Raw genomic sequence first — 19804 nt, 5'->3', positions numbered from 1 at the left:
GGGTTCAAGAGGCTGACTCTGTAAACCGCTAGGAGAGGGCTGTAAAGCACTGTGAAGTGGTATAGAAGTCTAAGTGTCATTGCTATTCCTAGTTGTTAATTAGTAACACAGTTGTTAAGTGAATCTGAATTCCCCATTGACTTTGTTTGTCAGAAGATCGCAAAAGGGGATCACATGACCCTGGGACACTGCAATTGTCATAAATATGAGTCAGCTGCCAAATGTCTGAATTTTGATCACATGGCCATGGGGATGGTGCAACAGTTTGGAGGTCTCTATAATATCCTTCTATACATGTATTTATTACCATTATTTTTGCTTGAAACAGAACAGTAATTTTTCTTTCTTTTTGCTTGGCATATAATTATTAGTAAACAGTACATTAATACTCTTAATAATAATTATTATTCTTAATAATAGCAATGCCTAAATATTCCCAAGATTTATCTACTATTGGTATCCCCAAAATCATAGACATCTTCTGAATTTTGGGGTGCCTGTGCAGAAAACATTACATACGATTTCTGAAAGTTACTGATAGCCCTGACACCTTCGCAAATTCTTTTAATTCTTTAATATAGCTAGTTGACCAGCAAGCATGGGAACTTATTAAAAGTGATTTTAAGTAAGTGAACCTATGAAAAGTGATTATAAGTAAATATATTCAAATGGATCGATCTGGTTTTACTCCAAATTGAAATACATCTAACCTTATAAGGAAATTATTAAATATTATATAAATCAATAAATCTTTACTAGCCATATGTTCTTTGTTGATATATATATATATATATATATATATATATATATATATATATATATATATATATATATATATATATATATATAAAATCACACATACATACACACACACATACAAACATACATACATATATACACCACCTAAAAGTTCAGATCAAACTTAACACTTATGATTCAGATTTTGTCTCAATTTTAAGAAGTACTAAACAGGGTTACCCATTATCCTCATTATTATTCAACCTAGCTAGCAATAGATCCAGAAATCAGATTTACAAGATAAAAATTGGAAGAGTTCTCTTTTAAATCTATTAGCAGATGATACAATTTTGATGCTCTCTACTGATGAAGGCTTGTGAATGTTCAGTAATGTTCGTACTGAAAATTAGACCAGCAAGAAATCTGGGGGCTAAACCAGAAAGAAAGTTAATAGGTTTTTGACCGGGGAATGTGCAGATAGTTTATGACTTCGATTTAGACGATACTTTATAGGGTGGGTTTATTTTCCTCCATGTGGATACCAATTGCACTGAAAGCTGGGGCTAAGTGTCCTTGTGGGCTGATTGCTGTGTTCCAATTACGATGGCCCCAAATCAATAAATATCATTTTAAAATCTGGCAATGCCTTAAATCTAGTCCTATTGTGCTAAATTCTCCTAAGTTCCCCATTCAGCATGTTGTAGTTCTTAAGCTATTGTGGTGCAAAGAGCTATACTGCCTTTCCTTTCCTTTCCTTTCCTTTCCTTTCCTTTCTTTTCTTTTACTTTCCTTTCCTTCTCTTCCCTTCCCTTTTCCTTTCTTTTTCTTTTCTCTTCTCTTCTCTTTCCTTTTTTGTTTTCTTTTCACTTTTCTTTCCTTCTTTCTTCTTACTTTCTTTCCTTTTCTTCTTTTTGTTTCCCTTTCCTTTCTTTTTCCTTCTTTCTTTTCCTTTTCCCTTTCCTTTCCTTCTTCCCTTTTCTTTCTTTCCTTCTTTCCTTTCCTTTTCCCCTTTCTTTCTTTTTCCCCTTCTTTTCTTTTTTCCTTCCCTTTCCTTTTTTCTTTCCTCTTTTCTTTTTCCTTTCTTTTCTCTTGTTAAGAGAAGCAGGAGTTTCACAGGAGTTACTCAAGAGCAGCGTTTGCAAACATGCTTAATTTGGTTCCTGTGTTAACCTATATCCTGCGCTTTCCCAATTTGCTGAACCGTAAATGAAGCTGCATTCATGAAGATCCTAAACCACCAAAGAAGCTAACCCTGAGTAAATGCAATTAGACTTTTAACTACCATGGCAAATGGTAGACTAAGCACCTTCTGTAATAATGCTAATCATTAACTTCTCACTATCCTACAGCTTGGCTTTGGTGTCTGTTTAGCAGAAGACAGACCTGAGAACAAACGAGTTTCTTACATGCTTTTCCTGATTTTAGCAGATGAGCAGGGTACTTCTCATCCAAGCTATTGCATATTTTGAAAATCAACTGGAAATTATAATGTGTGTAAACTGAGATTTTATTGTTCTGGTCTATACAGGTCTGGTCACTATAATATAAAAAAGAGATGCTAAGACCGAGGGATGAAATCCAGCAGGTTCTGACAGGTTCTGGAGAACCAGCAGTGGAAATTTTGAGTAGTTCAGAGAACCGGCAAATGCCACCTCTGGCTGGCCCCAGAGTAGGGTGAGAATGGAGATTTTGCAGTATCCTTCCCCTGGAATGAGATGGGAATGGAGATTTTGCAGTATCCTTCCCCTGCCACGCCCATCAAGCCACACCCACCAAGCCACACCATGCCCACCAAGCCACGCCCACAGAACTGGAAGTAAAAATAATAATAATTTCACCACCCTAGAAAGTGCCAGAGGAGAGTAACAAAGATGATAAAAATGATCTGGAGGTTAAATCATATGAGGAACTTTTAAGAAAGCTAGGTATGTCTAGCCTATTGAAGAGAAGGATTGCAGGGGTTGAGGGTTAACTGTCTTCTAGTATTTGAGGAGCTTTCACAGAGGGGAGGGGATTTATTCTCCAAAGCACCAGAGGGCAGGACAAGAAGCAATGGGTGGAAGCTTGTTAAAGAGAGATCCTATCTAGAGATAAGGAGAAATGTTTTGACAGTGAGAACTATTCATCAATGGATGAGCTTGCCTATTGTAGATGTGGGTGCTCCTTCACTGGAGGGTTTCAAAAATAGATGTCAACTCTCAAGCTAACCCTGGCTGAGGCCACCTTGGGCTGCCTCAAAGTTGCTACGAAGCCTGAGAAAGAAAGTGGGGAGGAATAGAGCCCTGCTTACAGTCAAAATAAAAATCAAAAATCAAAAGCTTTCTTGTGGGAACCAAAGTCATCATAACAGCTGGCTGGTGAAGGAAGAGAAGAGCCTGCCAGCTGTATTCATTGACCATGTGACAGATGATACCAAGGGGGGGGGGGAAAGTTTCATTCTTTTAATTAGGTGAAAACCGCAGGAACTTTTAGAGTTGGTTTTCACCGGCTGTGCCAATATGATGTATTCAATAAACATGTTCCTAGAGGAATCTACCTGCCTCAGAGTTCTGCTTTCAATGGATGCATTACTCAGAATGCTGACATTAGACCAGACAACCATTTGACTAGGATGGTATAAGATCTCCTGCCTTGAGCAGGGGGTTGAAAACCTCTAAGGTCACTACCAGCCTATGATACACTTCCATCCTATGATACTATATCCTATAATATGCTATATGGAAAGACAAAACATTGATACTAGATTAGGCTTGACCTTCAGAACTTTTAGTTGCCTATATACTTACCCTGGGGGGTGACAGTCTGACTTATTGCCCTAAGGCAGGGGTCTGCAACTTTAAACACTCAAAGAGCCATTTGGACCCATTTGCCACAGAAAAGAAAACACTGGGAGCCAAAAAACCTGGGTGGGTGTGGCCAACTCAACATCATTGACTCCCACCCAGTCACATGACTATCTATCTATCTATCTATCTATCTATCTATCTATCTATCTATCTATCTATCTATCTATCTATCTATCAACTATCTATCTATCTATCTATCTATCTATCTATCTATCTATCTATCTATCTTTCTATCTCTATATCTGTCTGTCTGTCTGTCTATCTATCTATCTATCTCTATTTCTATCTCTATATCTGCCTGCCTGCCTGCCTGCCTGCCTGCCTGCCTGCCTGCCTGCCTGCCTGCCTGCCTATCTATCTATCTATCTATCTATCTATCTATCTATCTATCTATCTATCTATCTATCTATCTCTATTTCTATCCCTATATCTATCTGTCTGTCTGTCTGTCTATCTATATATCTATATATCTATATATCTATATATCTATATATCTATATATCTATATAACTATATATCTATATATCTATATATCTATCTATATCTATATATCTATATATCTATATATCTATATTTCTATATTTCTATCTGTCTGTCTGTCTGTCCGTCCGTCCGTCCGTCCGTCCGTCCGTCCGTCCGTCCATCCATCCATCCATCCATCCATCCATCCATCCATCCATCCATCCATCCATCCATCCATCCATCTATCTATCTATCTATCTATCTATCTATCTATCTATCTATCTATCTCTATATCTGTCTGTCCGTCCGTCCGTCCATCCATCCATCCATCCATCCATCCATCCATCCATCCATCCATCCATCCATCCATCCATCTATCTTCCGGCCGACAAGTCTAGGAGCTTGATCAGCTGGTTAGCAGAGAGCCAAAGACAAGCTGGCCAGCAGGGAGGCGGGGCATCACAACACTGGTGGCTTTGCAGGAAAAGCAACTGACAACTGGGAGGCAAAAGCAAGCTGACCACAATGCTCAGCATTGTAATGGGCTCCAGAAGGAGGGGACCCCATCTCCCCCATTGTGAAGCACACTAAACCTCTCTGTGCTGCGCAAGGCACTGCAAGAGCAGGCCTTAGAGGCAGCAACAGCAAATGTACTGCACTGAAGGCAGAACACTGTTTCGGCAAATGCAGGGGCACTTCGTTCCTGCTCTAAGACTCCGGCCATCGCCACTGCAGCGACAGGGCAACAGGGAGCCGCAGCAGAGAGATGAAAGAGCCGCAAGCGGCTGTGGAGCTCTGGGTTGCTGATACCCGCTCTAAGAGAACCAGGGCCTCACATGATGAAAACAGAGGACATTCTTTGTGGCGGTACCCCATGTCAGAATGGTACCTTCCCCAAAGAAATTTGCCTAAGATTCCCTTGTTCCCTGTGTATTTAAGAGAGTTTATTAATGACTGGTTGATGGCTTGTTTCCTTTGCCAGTGTTTATTTAGGTTGGCTTTAGCAATAACTTTTCATTATTTGATGTGACTGCTTTATTATTGCTGCTATCTGCTCTGTGATTTTGATGAACTGCCAAATATAAATAGAATTATACTGAGGAGAAGCAGCTGCTTTCTGAACCAAGCACAGTCTCTAATCTGCTCTCTAAAGCTGCTCCGCTTAGAACAGGTCAAAGAAATGAGAGTCACAGGTAGAAGACTAATTACCGTATTTTCACGCATATAACCTGCGGGCAATGTGCGTTTTTTACCTACCCCGCATGCCCCCCCCCCCGCGGGGTATAAAAGTAGGCGGGGTATACGGAAAATATTTTACACGACAGCGACTAACAGATTAACTAATCTGTTAACAGATCTCAGCACTTTCCCTTCTCCTCCGTTCCTCCCAAGGCGGGAACGGAGGAGAAAGCCTGGGCGAGCTGGGGAGGGGTTGGAGGAACGGAGGAGAAGGGAAAGTGCTGAGATCGGGGAAGGGACGGGAGGCGGGAACGGAGGAGAAAGCCTGGGCGAGCTGGGGAGGGAAACTGCTGAGATGGTGGAAGGGACGGGAGGCGGGAACGGAGGAGAAAGCCTGGGCGAGCTGGGGAGGGAAACTGCTGAGATGGTGGAAGGGACGGGAGGCGGGAACGGAGGAGAAAGCATGGGCGAGCTGGGGAGGGAAACTGCTGAGATGGTGGAAGGGACGGGAGGTGGGAACGGAGGAGAAAGCCTGGGCGAGCTGGGGAGGGAAACTGCTGAGATGGTGGAAGGGACGGGAGGCGGGAACGGAGGAGAAAGCCTGGGCGAGCTGGGGAGGGAAACTGCTGAGATGGTGGAAGGGACGGGAGGCGGGAACGGAGGAGAAAGCCTGGGCGAGCTGGGGAGGGAAACTGCTGAGATGGTGGAAGGGACGGGAGGCGGGAACGGAGGAGAAAGCCTGGGCGAGCTGGGGAGGGAAACTGCTGAGATGGTGGAAGGGACGGGAGGCGGGAACGGAGGAGAAAGCCTGGGCGAGCTGGGGAGGGAAACTGCTGAGATGGTGGAAGGGACGGGAGGCGGGAACGGAGGAGAAAGCCTGGGCGCTGGGGAGGGAAAGTGCTGAGATCGGGAAGGGACGTGCTGTGATTGCGGGTTATATAAGAAGGCGGGGTGTATAAAAACTTTTTAACATAAATCTTGAAAACCTGCGGGTTATTTGCGTGGGTGGGTTATTTGCATGGGCAGGTTATATGCGTGGGTGGGTTATATGCGTGAAAATACGGTATTGTCAAGCTACCGTTTATTTAGCAAACAAACTACCTGAAAGCAATACAGCAATGATGCAAATTTGGAAGTTTGATTCATTGGACATCCTGGACTACGGTACCTTGTGGTGCCACAACCCTGTTTCCATGCGCAATTATAGAAACTCTCAGTCATTGGCAGCTTGTCATACATTTCTGGATTTGGCCTTTTATGTTTAATGAAATGGAATTTTCTGCCTAAGTGTTTTCCATCACTAATTACTAAGATGCTAATTTATTTACACGAGCAAGAAAGTGAGAGAGTGCACATCGGCAAAGGGGGAAAAAATACAACAGAAGATTCAGATCTGTACATGATTGGCATACTTAATCTATTTATATAATAAGACATCTCCCAAAAGTTGCTCTTGGCTTTGATTTTTTTTTAATACAACGGGAGTGTAATTCAATATACAGGGAATTATCACATGCATTGCTTTGAATGAATACAGGTTGCCCTCGATTTACAACAGTTCATTCAGAGACAGTGTTGTGGCCCACCATTAGCCAGCAGAGCTGGCAGCAGATTCGGACAGCGAGGAGGTTGGGGAGGAACTTGGGTCAGTCCTGGAATCTGGGGAAGGCTCTGAGGAGGGCTCTGTGTCGGAGGCAGAGAGGGGGCCAGAGCCGCCTGACAATTATCAGCTGCTTTCAGAGTCAGACATCAGTGAGGCAGATGAACAGCTGGAGCCTGTTCCCAGTGTGTGCATGCGCAGAGTTGCCAGACAAAGAAAACAGCTAAAGAACAGGGGTTGACTTGGGAGTAAGGCCACAGGTGGATGATGAATGGCCCTTCCCAGAGGAAATAAAAAGAGGAGTGAAAGGGGAGTGGAGTTTGCAGGAGACAATTAGTTCACTTAATTGGTTCATGACTCTCTGAGACTCCTTGCCATGTTTTGCAGATATTAGCCTGGCAGCTCTCCAAGCCAGATAAGGTCTGTGACTGTAAATCCTCCCTGGATAGACTTTGTTGGTTTTGAATGAGCAGAATTCACAGTAAATTAATAAAAGGGGTTTTTGTCGTGACAAGGAGTTTGCTTCATGCTCTCGGAAAAATGACTTTTGACTGTTTTTCACACTTATGACCATGATCATGTGATCAAAATTCAGATGCTTGGCAACTGACTCAGATTTATGATGTTTGCAGTGTGCCGGGATCATGTGATTACCATTTGCAACCTTCTGACAAGCAGAGTAAATGGAGAAGCCAAATTCACTCAACAACTGAGTCACTAATTTCTCTGGCAGAAGCACCGCAAGCCAGTCCTTTGCTGTTTCCAGGGTGGCCCTGTGGGCAAGATCTAAGTACCCCACAGGGTGGATCCAGCCCCTGGGCCTTGAGTTTGACACCCCTGAGGTAAAGTAATGTACCAGCCACTGTACCTGCCATGCTGTTTCTTACGACAATCAGGGACCAACTTATGTTGATTGTTCTCCAAGATCATCTAACTGCTTCCAATCCATGAACTCTCTATAAAATCTCCAAAAATCACTAAATCAATGGTTCTCAACCTTCGTAATGCCGCGACCCTTTAATACAGTTCCTCATGTTGTGGTGACCCCCAACCATGAAATTATTTTATGTTTTCTGTATTTTTTTGAAAATATGTGTTTTCCGATGGTCTTAGGCGACCCTGTGAAAGGGTCGTTCAACCCCCAAAGGGGTCCTGATCCACAGGTTGAGAACCACTGCACTAGATGAAGTATTTTTTTTAGAACTGGTGCCTCCGCATGGTGTTTGGTTTTTTTTTAAAAAAAATGTTCTTTTCCTCATCATTTTTCCTCCACTGGCCATTCTGGAAAGAGTCCCATCTCAATTGAAAGCTGAAACTTAATTGGTGATGGAGGAACCTTCCAGTTTTATGATTCCAGGTCTAAGTCCCCATCTTAGCAACCAAACAAATTTAGTTAGGGTTAGGGTTACGCAGCAGTCTGGCTGAAAGACAAAATACGACTGCGCTGTGCAATTCTAAGAGTAGACACGTTTTGTTAGTTCCTGATGGGTGCTACGTGCACATCCAGCCGTGCTCCAAGTCTTATTTTGCCTTCCAAATCAATTGTTCCAAGCAGTAATATGTGTATGTTTCTGTGGCTGACTTCAGAACATGGTAGTTTTGTCAGGAGGGGAAACAAAGTTTGTAAGATAATTTGGCTCCAAATTAACTATGAAGATCAACGGTAGCAGTTCAGCTTGGAAAAGAAAATGACAATACAAGTTGTTAATCTCTTGGCATTTCACAGCCAAATGAACAAAGCAAGGTTTGTAAACTTTTATAAACCGCATCAGGCACAGCAGTTAGAGTAATGTGGTTAATAATTTAGGCAAACTCTTGCAGAGACATTCAGCAAGGCTACCAGCTCTGGGCTGCAACAATCCAGATGACAGCAAAGAGTTAGTTTTTCTGCCTCTCCACCCTTGGTGCTCTGAATTTGGTTGTTTTCTTGCAGATGTTTCAATACCAGACTAGATAACATCATCACTGTTAGGAGGGAGTGGAGTTTGCTATTATTTTATATAGTAGTGTATTGCTCTGTCAGTGTAGTTCTAGGCTGCATCAACAGAGGGATAGAATCAAGATCATGTGAAGTGTTAATACCACTTTATAATGCCTTGGTAAGGCCACACTTGGAATACTGCATTCAGTTTTGGTCACCACGATGGAGAAAAGAAGGTTGAGAGTCTAGAAAGAGTGCAGAGAAGAGCAACAAAAATGATTAGGGGACTGGAGGCTAAAACATATGAGGAACAGTTACAGGAACTGGGTATGTCTAGTTTGATTAAAAGAAGGACTAGGGGAGACATGATAGCAGTCTTCCAATATCTCAGGGGTTGCCACAAAGAAGAGGGAGTCAAGCTATTCTCCAAAGTACCTGAGGGTAGAACAAGAAGCAATGGGTGGAAACTAATCAAGGAGAGAAGCAACTTAGAACTGAAGAGAAATTTCCTTACAGTGAGAACAATTAATCAGTGGAACGGCTTGCCTCCAGAAGTTGTCAATGCTCCAACACTGGAAGTCTTTAAGAAGATGTTGGATAGCCATTTGTCTGAAATGGTATAGGGTTTCCTGCCTAAGTAGGGAGTTGGACTAGAAGACCTCCAAGGTCCCTTCCAACTCTGCTATTGTATTATTGTATTGTATTAGGTGGGAATGGACTTGGTGGTTCCTAAGATGTTGTTTGATAGTTTATCTGAGTTGGTAGCTCCTTGACTGGAATATTGTTTACTTTTTATATTCGAATCTAAAGACAATGAAACAATAGCCTAATCAAGGAACCACTAGTTGAGTAATCAAACATCTGCAAGAAAACAATCAGGTTCAGAGAGCACCAATGACCACATAGTTCAATCCTGAGCTGCAATCTTTTTTTCTGCATCTCTTTGAAGCTATCTTTTTTTTTTTTAGCAGTAGACTTATATACCGCTTCATAGGCCTTCAGGCCTCTCTAAGCGGTTTACAGAGAGTCAGCATATTGCCCCCAACAATCTGGGTCCTCATTTTACCCACCTCGGAAGGATGGAAGGCTGAGTCAACCCTGAGCCGGTGAGATTTGAACCGCTGACCTGCTGATCTAGCAGTAGCCTGCAGTGCTGCATTTAACCACTGCGCCACCTTGGCTATCTAATTGTCATCCAGATTTCTGCAGAAATCTTCCATCTTCTGAAATAACTAAACCCTACCAGGTGAGGCTAGAATTTTGGTCTTAAGGAGATGCAGGTTGCAAATCTTGAAATCAATTATACCGAATCTGCCAGAAATTACTTATCAATAGTTACGTATGATTCTTTTGCACTTCATGACCAATTCGCACCAAGAGTTTTTTTTTCAGAATATTTGATTCCGCGGCTCCCATTGGCGAAAATCAGCATCGAGCTATCAGACCTCATAAGTTTAGGACAACATTGGAAATTGTATAAAGGCTGGCAAACAGTGAAGGAATTTTCCGGGGAGGGTTTGCCAATGCTAACAGATGGAATATTTACATTCAGTCAACCTAAATGTTCTTTGTGATTGTTCCACGTTATTATACTTACATAAACTACTTTCCTATTCTATTGTATCACTTCAGTCAACCATTGGGAAGCGAAAGGAGAAAATGTGTGTGTGGGGGGGTTGATAGGCACAAATTACACTCTTGTAGTATTCTACTCCAGAAACAGGTTTTTGGTATCCTGAACCCAAAATACAATTTCCTTGGCGTGCCAACTTCCGAGTCTCCTGGGTTCAGGGGCACTGCATATGAGTGATGACTTTGCCACTGCTTTGTCTTTGCCAAGTAGAAGGAGGAGGCAGGAATCTGTTGATGGGTTTTTGAATTGCTTGCATGAAAGCAAACCATTTCTCTGCTTTGCATGACTCAGAAACAACAAAGGAAGAAAGGGGGGGGAAACCACATTGGCACTCTTTCCTCAAATTAATGTGTGAATACTGACTCACACAGCCTCTGAAGTGAGCAGCCCAGTTCACAAAACGGGGCCTGTTTGTTTGCATAATATGCCCATTTGAAACAAAACGATGCTCTGAGAGGTCAGTGCTTTACTTGGCTAGACCTAACCAGAGGTTACAGCATTTGAGTTAAAAAAAATAAAAAGGGGTGGAAGGAGGGAAGTGGAAATGCAATTCCTGAGCAACTTTCTCGTTGCAATTCTGGGCACAAAAATAAAGGGGCTATCACTCTGTGAAGGATTCCCAGATTTAAACTCTGCATTTCTAGAACGAAAAGAGACTTGATGGTAGACTCATAGTTGGTAATTGTCAGGATTAAAAATATTTCTCTATTGGGACCAATGGCTGGAATGCAGTTTCACTAGACCTAAACCAAAGTGATTGAAGAAGTTTTTAATGACCCCCCCCCAGGGATCTGAATTTATTTGATAAGATTCCATGTCACTGTTATTTATTCTACTTGTACTACTACCTCCAACAGAGATATATCAGGAAATTTATCTGTACAATAAAAAATGACCTCTCATAAGCCAAGTTATGAAATATTCTTTCCCCTTCCCCCAACCAAATATCTTTCAGGTATGAGGGACTACAGTTTCCATAATTTCGAGGCAGCCTAAAATTCTTGGACTTGTAGTCCAACATATTTGAAGGAAGCTATGCTGACATGCTAACAAAGCACATATTGTTTGAGACGCATTGATGTTTATGTTCACGGTATCTGTTTGTTTGACATGTTGAACCCGTCTTGCGTTTCCAGAAAAATTGGTATCTCGCATACAGACACATACATGTCTGTCTTGATAGAGGAATTGAAAGAAAATGATGTTTTTTATCTTCACAAACTGACAGTGAATGTATCTTAGAGTTTATTCTGCCTGATAAGATACCCCTGTTTGAAAAGTCATTGCATTTTTGTAGCAGAATTCTTAGCACTGTAAAATCTACATTGTTCCAGAGATGTATCAGCCATGGCAATTTTCTAAAACCATAATAATAGCAACATAGGATGCACCTTCATTTTGCAGTTTAAAATGCATGCAGTCGAGCACATCATTTCTTGAGTCACAAAACCCACATTTTTAATGTTCCATTTCTAGCCTAACTTCCACATAGCAGTGCACTGCTGAATGCACAGATATGGCTCTAAATTTCCTTCAACTTCAAACAATCCCTCTATTTCCACTCAATGCAGAACCAGCATTCTTTTTAATCCCGGTTATTAATTCATTTGGCATGCAAGTGACATTTCTTTCACTCTTTCACACAGACTACATTACATTACAAGTTTATGTCACAAGTTCATGCTACACATAGTTCTCCCAATCTCCCTACGCATCTACTTCATGCCTTCTTTCTTTCCAATGACCCTTATGGCATCCAGCCAAGCCACATAGATACAAAACTTCCTCTCATCTAGTCAAAGAACAAGCTGGGCTTGTTATTTTGGAACCTTTTTTCTTACCTGACAATGCCGTACATTACCAGGATATTCCCCAAAAGTCCCACCACACATACGACGGAATACAGGGCGGTGATAGCAATAGCGATGACGATTGAAGTAGTATTTTTCATTGGCAATTGATTTGTGGCATTAGAAGTTGTGAGAGAACTTGAGCTAAAGTCCTCGAAGGTACTGTTGTAAAATATTTCAGCACCGGGTATGGTGGACAGCTCCATGATACCAGGTGGCTCCAGAGTCCAGTTTGTGGTAGGACGAAAGGATCGGAAGGCTTGCAGTCCAAAGACTTCGTGGGAGCTGTCCCCTTTTGGTGGTGCTGAAAAGAACCAGCTCTTCTCCTCTTGGATAGGCTCACTCTTTCCCTTGCAAAGCACATTCAAATAAACCCAAAACTTCAAATCAGAGAGAAAGGGGGTACTGGGCAGCCAAGGCAGAAGTAGGAGCACTCAAAAGCAGTTGCACTAGCCGGTGGAATCTGACATCTATTCTAGCAGTTCTTCTGTATATACCCAGCAACACACTGCCTCCCTCCTTTATCTGCTGCCAAGCAGCTGAGCACAGGAAACTGAATTCGCAAGCTCTCCTAATGATGGTGATTTCTTATTTTAAAAAAAGATGGGGGGGGGGAATCTGACATCTCTCTTGGACACTGGAAACAATGTACAAGATGCAGATGAAAGGAAGGAAGCAGTCAATCACAGTCTTTAAGTGTTGTTATGGAGAGAATTCTTCCCATTGCTTGCTTCCATCGTTTAAATGCTGTCTCCTTGGCTAATGTGTTTTTAGGGAGCTATTGATGCTATTATGGAAGTGGGTCTCTACGCACACACGCACACAATATTGTTGCCGGTGGAGACAGCTATTAAAGATTGTTAATTGTGTTTAAATGGAGGTAAGAGATGGGAAGACAGAGGGAGAGAGAAACGTTCCAATAATTGATCATGGCATAACCCAATAACATCGGATAGCTTTCATTTTTTTCTTTCTTTTTTTCCAGGCTACCCATGAATCAAGGATACATAGATAACCTAGTGTGAATCAAAGATACATAGGTAACCTGTTCCTAGAAAAGTAGAGAGCTTGCTAGCATCACCTCACAGGTATCAAGATCACAAACAACTCAAAAGGCATCATTCATCTCTGTCATAATTTTTTGATTCTGAAGACGTGACAACGCTTTAGCTGATGTCTAAGAGAAGTAGCATGGTTGCTTCTTGAAAAATGGTATGAAAAGGCCATAGCTCAGCATCATTCTTGCAACCTCAGGAAAGGTAGGGAATGATCCTGCCCTTACTGAAGTTTTGGAGGTCTGATGTTACTCCCTGGTTGGGCTTATAATGTTCTATACAGTATCAGGATTTTCCTAAACTCGTTGAACAAATTGTAGTTACTTCATTTGCAGTAACAGTCGTTACTTTCATTTTCATTAAGAGACAAGTTCCTACTTTGTTCTTACTGACATGAATTTATGTGGACTTTCTTTGCGAAAGAAATTGTTACTGGAAACGATCAGGCTTCTATCAGTAGCTTCATGTTGTGAAGGTGATGTAATATGCCTTATTGAAGCGGAGACACAATGTGACTTGCCTCAATTCATAATCTCTCCCAGCAAAGCCAGGGGAACAAGGAAAGCCATGTAGACACATTGTCTTCTGAAGAAGTGGTTTGAGCTGGTTCTCCTTTGAACCTTTATTGAAGTGAAGCATCCCTTGAAGCCATTTTCAAGGCCTTGAAAGCCATTTTCCTCTTCCACTGAAGTTGAAAAAAGACATCCTTCACTTGCTTGGCTTCTGATAAACAGGTGATTTGTGCCTGAAAACACCCCATCAAAGCCATCATTTTGTGATAAGGCAAATCCATGGTGGTGATAGTGTCCATAATATGTTCCCAAAATTCCAACTTTGTCTATTGAATCTAAATTATTTTGCTTCCTGGTATAATTTATGTAGTGGAGTGTTTTCAGAGGGGCAAGGCTGGGCTACAGGCTGAAATGGACAAGGAATACAATAATTTAGCACAAGCTCATTAGCACAATCTGCCAACAAAAGTGTGTATAATCAAGTCTATGGTTTTCCCAGTTGCAATGTATGGCTGTGAAAGTCGGACCATAAGGAAGGCTGAGCGCCAAAGAATTGAGGCCTTTGAACTATGGTGCTGGAGAAGACGCCTGTGAGTCCCCTTGGACTGCAAGGCAATCCAACCTATCAGTCCTAGAGGAGATCAACCCTGATTGCTCTTTAGAAGGCCAGATCCTGAAGGTGAGACTCAAATACTTTGGCCACCTAATGAGAAGGAAGGACTCACTGGAGAAGAGCCTAATGCTGGGAACTATCGAGGGCAAAAGAAGAAGGGGATGACAGAGAATGAGGTGGCTGGATGGAGTCACCGAGGCAGTCAGCGTGAACTTAAATGGACTCTGGGGGATGGTAGAGGACAGGAAGGCCTGGAGGAACGTTGTCCATAGGGTTGCGATGAGTCAGACATGACTTCACAACTAACAACAACAACATAGTCAGGGCTGCAAAACTAAAGAAAAGGAAGCATCAAATGATGTTGTTGCACATTAAAATTTGAGAAGACTTTGTCTTACATAATTATTTTCCTGCCCCTTCTGGCATTATTAGATTGTGAATCAGTTAAAGACACCAGACTAAGCTATAGTCCCAACTACAGTCTTTGGGGCATAAGCCCTTATTGACATCCAGGGTTCAAGGCCAGACAGAAAGCATGATCTGTTTCATGAACAGTATCCAAAAACCTTCGGCACAAATGTACAAAGTCCACAAGAATCAGGCCATACAGGGCTTGAGCAATATGTGATTTAATTTCCAGGAGCTCCCCTCTCTTCCTAAATATAGCTGGGACTAATCAGCTCTGATCCCTAGAACGAGGCTATTCTCAGGTGGGCATACATACAACTGCCATCAATAGATAGATAGAGATAAACTACATTTACACATCATTCAAAAGAGCCTATACAAAACCTAAGAGGAAACAAAAGGATTACAGTACCACCCCCACCCCTCTAGCAGCCTACATGCAGATGATCAGAAATGAGCACCAGACAAACAATCAGGAAGGAAATAATGCTCTAATCAAGGAACCACAAGGAGGAAATTACACCTCCACCAAAACTGCCAGGGCGAGCCACTGCATATAAACAGGCAGCAAAGCTCACATTTACTCCCACTGATGTTACCAACTTCAGTGAGGACACATCTGCAAGCAAAAAACCAAGCTCAGAGAGCATCACAAACTCTAGAGGCTTGTAAGTATTTTAGAACATTGTACTGAAGGAATAAAGCTTTGTCAGGAGACTAAGAAAACAGAGAAATTGGAGGAAAGGTTTACACTGAGTGGGCAGCCAATGACACTCCAGGGCAGTCTTTCTCAACATTGACAACTCTAAGATGGCTGGCTGGGGAATTCTGGGAGTTAAAGGCCACACATCTTAGAGGTTGAGTAACACTAACCCACCCCAGAGGATGCTAAATGCAACTGTCAACATATCTTGTCAATGTTCAAGTCATTATCCTGAATACCAGAGGTTTCCTACCTCTCTGCCTTACATGTCTGCCTAACCTAATCCGCTTGTATTTATATTCAGATAAATTTCTACCTTTTCTTCATGTCATCTTCTGCTCTGCGGAAATGCTCAGCTGGCATTTCTATTCATCACAATCTGATACGATCCAATTTTCTGTCCCAAAGGAAGCAGCGGCCAACTAGGATAGGCAAAATCAGTTTGTGAGAAGGCTGCCTCTCGAAGGTCCGTGGTTCTCCATTCCTAGCAGATGGCAGACTGAATGTTGTGGCCCGCCAGCAGCCAGAGAAGCTGGTGGCAGACACTGATAGTGAGGAGGATGGGGAGGAACATGGGACAGCCCTGGAGTCTGGGGAAGGCTCTGATGAGTGCTCTGTGTTGGAGGCAGAAATGGGGACAGGGTTGTCCAACAGTTATCAGCTGTCACTGGAGTTGGAGATCAGTGCGGCAGAAGAGGTGCTAGTTATCACTAATAAAGCCCTTCATGGTATTGGACCTGGGTACTTGAGAGACCGCCTGCTGCCAATTACCTCCCAAAGACCCATTAGATCGCACAGGGTCGGCCTCCTCCGGGTTCCATCCACTAGCCAATGCCATCTGGCTACGACCCGGGGGAGGGCCTTCTCTGTTGCAGCTCCGGCCCTTTGGAACGAACTCCCCACGGAGATTTGGACCCTCACCTCTCTCCCTGCTTTCCGAAAAGCCATTAAAACCTGGCTGTGTTGGCAGGCCTGGGGTTGATGAGCTCCCTTCCCCTCTCGACAGGTGTGGTTGTTGGTCATTTTAAATGTCTATTTTGTACTTGTATGTTTCCCTTTCCCGTTTAAGTTGTTCGCTGCCCTGAGTCCCTTTTTGGGAATAGGGCGGCATATAAATAAAATAAAACTTAAACTTAAACTTAAACTTAAACTTAAGAACAATTGGAGCCTGTTCCCTATGTGCGCATGCACATAGCTGCCAGGAGAAGGGAACAATTAAGGAACAAGGGCTGACTCAGGAGTAAAGGCACAGGTCCGCAGTGAATGGCCCCTCTCATAGAGAATAAAGAGGAGCAAAAGGGGAGGGGAGTTTGCAGGAGACAATTAATTCAGTTCATTAGGGTGAAGATCTGTTCCTGACTTCTTGCCAAGGAATTGCTGCTACAGCGTGGCATTTGGAAGATATCGGCTGGCAACTCTCGAAGCCTGATAAAGGCCTGTAGTTGTGAAATCTCATGAAAGACTGTTGGCCAGGACTTTGCTGAAGAGGATTCCCTTTATCTTAAATAAAAGAGGTTTTATCGGGACAAGAAGTCTGCTTCGTGATCTTGGGAAGCCTAGGTCAGAACCCCGAAGTTTTAACTTCCTCTGACAGAGGCTTTTCTTTTCTGGCACTTTTAAGAAGTTTAAACATCCTACCTTTCCTAGCTCATGACAAGCTAGAATCCCCATGATCTTTGACTCTATGGTAGTCATTACACTATCACTTTGTCCCCATGACAATCCATCCAGGTGGTTTAGACCCAGAGGCAGTAATAATTCTGAGAACGTCTCATTCGTTCTTCTGTTGATTTGAAGTTAGGTCTCTCCAATCGTAAAATCCGGGGGTTTTCAAATATTCTCTTTCACTCCAAAATCCATTGTATTTGGAACAAGAGACAATTCTGGCCAAAGGGAACTCTTAGAGCTTGTTTACTCAGAGTTTTGCTTTCTCATTCTAGCCAAGTTATATAACTGAACACGTCTTCTCACCTAAGAGGAGCGCGAAAGATCTTTACTTATTAGCCCAGAGACCACCATTGCAATATTGAATAAGATAAAAGCAGTGAACAAATAGGAGGGAAAGTGCTTCCCTTCCCTCCCTCTCATTCTTCAGCTTCTCCTTGGGGTGTCCCTCTGCTACAGAAGCAAACCTGTTTAAGCTACCGATATGATCGTCGGAGACACTCAAAGACAAACTAAAATAAAATAAAGTTGAAACTCTAAAACCAATTTATGTGAAGCTGTTCATTATATCGCAACGTCAGGCACAAAACTATCCTCTGCTTTCATTTAAACAAAGAACAAGGCATGATTGTTCTCTTGTGTGTTGATTCAATAAAAGAAACCTCTGACTATTTATCTGCTTGTCTCATCGTAATCCTCTCGCCTTCCACTTTTCCACCTCTCCACGTTTTGTAGTCGTTATCCACCTGTTGCATCACTCTCTCCCAAGGGGCTCTCCCAAGGGGATTTGTGGCAATCATCCCACTTTGCCATGGGTTGGAAAGAGAGAAAAAAGAGGGAGGGTAAAATTCTATGGTTTAAGAGCTCCACTGAAACTCTTGAACTGAACCCTCTTCCCGTGTAGGAATCACAATCTTTCTGGATTGATACAGTCAATAACCAGTGGTAGAATTCAAATAATTTAACAATCAGTTCTCTACCCTAATGATCAGCTGAGTAGGTGTGGCTCAGTGGTCATGTGACCGTGTGGGCGTGGCCAACTCAACATCACTCAGATTGAGGGGTGCTTTGCCTTAGCTGTTACAATGTAATAAGGGTTAACCAGAGAGGCAGTTTCTGTAAGCAGTGTCAGGCCTGCAGTCATATTCCTTTGAGGATCTTTGGCCTGCCACACTCTCTCTCTCTTTCTTTACTATGCTGTTTCATTAGTGGGGGAATTGGGAGGGGGAATAGTAAGGAGTAAAATTGTAGAATGTGTTGTTGTCAAAATAAAACATTCCTTTCTAGAAGCCCAAGGTCATTCTTTGTCTCCACACCTCTGCACCTGACTGGAACTAGATGGGTGGAAATGCCAGCATGGCAGTGGAAGATTGGACCATGTGATGGACTTGGGGGTGTGGGAGCAAGATCATGAATTTTCAACTGGGCGAGAAACCCCGGAAGCTTTCAGATTCGGTTTCCACAGATTGTACCAACATGTCTCTCTTATTAAATTGGAATCTTGATGAAAGCTATGCCTTGGACTCTGATTTAATTCTGGATGATATTTAGAATGCTGACAAGCAGGGCAATAAAGATTAGGCTAGAAACAACACCAGAAAGTTTCCTTCCTGCCTTCCTTACAGGATTAGCCCTGCAAAGTGAAAAAAAAACACAAAATGAGATTTCTTCCAACAACCAGTTCTCCGAACTGTTTAGAAAGTTAACAACCGGTTCTCCCGAATAGGTGCGAACCAGTTGAATCCCACCACTGTCAATAACTATCTTCTGTTTGAACAGACAACTTTGAGTCTTCTAGAAACTTAAATCACTTCGTCACTTAATACCATAAAAAGAAGATATAAAGAGATAAGAAAATACAGAAAGTCCTCAACTTACAACACTTCATTTAGTGTCTGTACAAAAATAGAACAGAACTGAAAAAAGTGACTTATGAACATTTTTCATACATGTGGCCATTACAGAATCCCCATGGTCACATGATCAAAATTCAGATATTTGGTAACTGACTCATATTTATGACAGTTGTAATGTCCCTTTTGCAACTTTCTGACAAGCAAAGTTAATGGGGAAACCCGATTGACTTAACCATGTTACTAACTTAAGCATTGCAGTGATTCATCTAACACTGTGGCAAAAAATTCATAAAATGGGGTGAAACCCACTTAAACATCTCACTTAGCAACAAAATATAGTGCTCAATTGTAGTACTAATTCAAGGACTACCTTTACATAAATCCCATGAAGGAAAGCATATCAGCTCTCTGAATACATGGTTCAAACTATTCTTACTAATAGGAAGATTTTCAAAAATATTCGGCTGGAAACTTTCTTCCAGTAATTTAAATCCAATATTCTGTGCATTGAGATGAGCAGGTTTTGACATTCTTCTTTATGATATTTTGTGAGGTACCTGAACAGGGCTACCTTGTGTTGTGGCCCGCCAGTGGCCAGTGGAGCTGGCAGCAGAGTCGGACAGTGAGGAGGTTGGGGAGGAGCATGGGCCAATCCTGGAGGCTGGGGAAGGCTTGGACGAGGGCTCTGCATCGGAGGCAAAGACGGGGCCAAGGCCATCTGACAGTCATCAGGTACCTACGGAGCTAGACAGTAGTGAGGCAG

The 19804-nt window shown here is 42.5% G+C and overlaps 1 protein-coding gene across 1 annotated transcript in view; it reads right to left on the bottom strand.

Annotated features, from left to right (window-relative positions):
- OPRD1 (opioid receptor delta 1) overlaps window positions 1-12435 on the bottom strand; it is a 37073-nt gene extending 24638 nt beyond the window's left edge. The window contains exon 1 of the mRNA XM_032227948.1: window positions 12221-12435. Coding sequence (XP_032083839.1) covers window positions 12221-12435 — 215 coding nt within the window. The remainder of the gene's footprint in view (window positions 1-12220) is intronic.
- Between the last annotated feature and the right edge of the window lie 7369 nt (window positions 12436-19804).

The sequence above is a fragment of the Thamnophis elegans genome, chromosome 12 (assembly GCF_009769535.1).
Source record: "Thamnophis elegans isolate rThaEle1 chromosome 12, rThaEle1.pri, whole genome shotgun sequence".
Classification (NCBI taxonomy): Eukaryota; Metazoa; Chordata; class Lepidosauria; order Squamata; family Colubridae; genus Thamnophis; species Thamnophis elegans.
The sequence above is the reverse complement of the archived record's forward strand: the minus strand, read 5'-3'. Positions and strand labels throughout refer to the sequence as shown.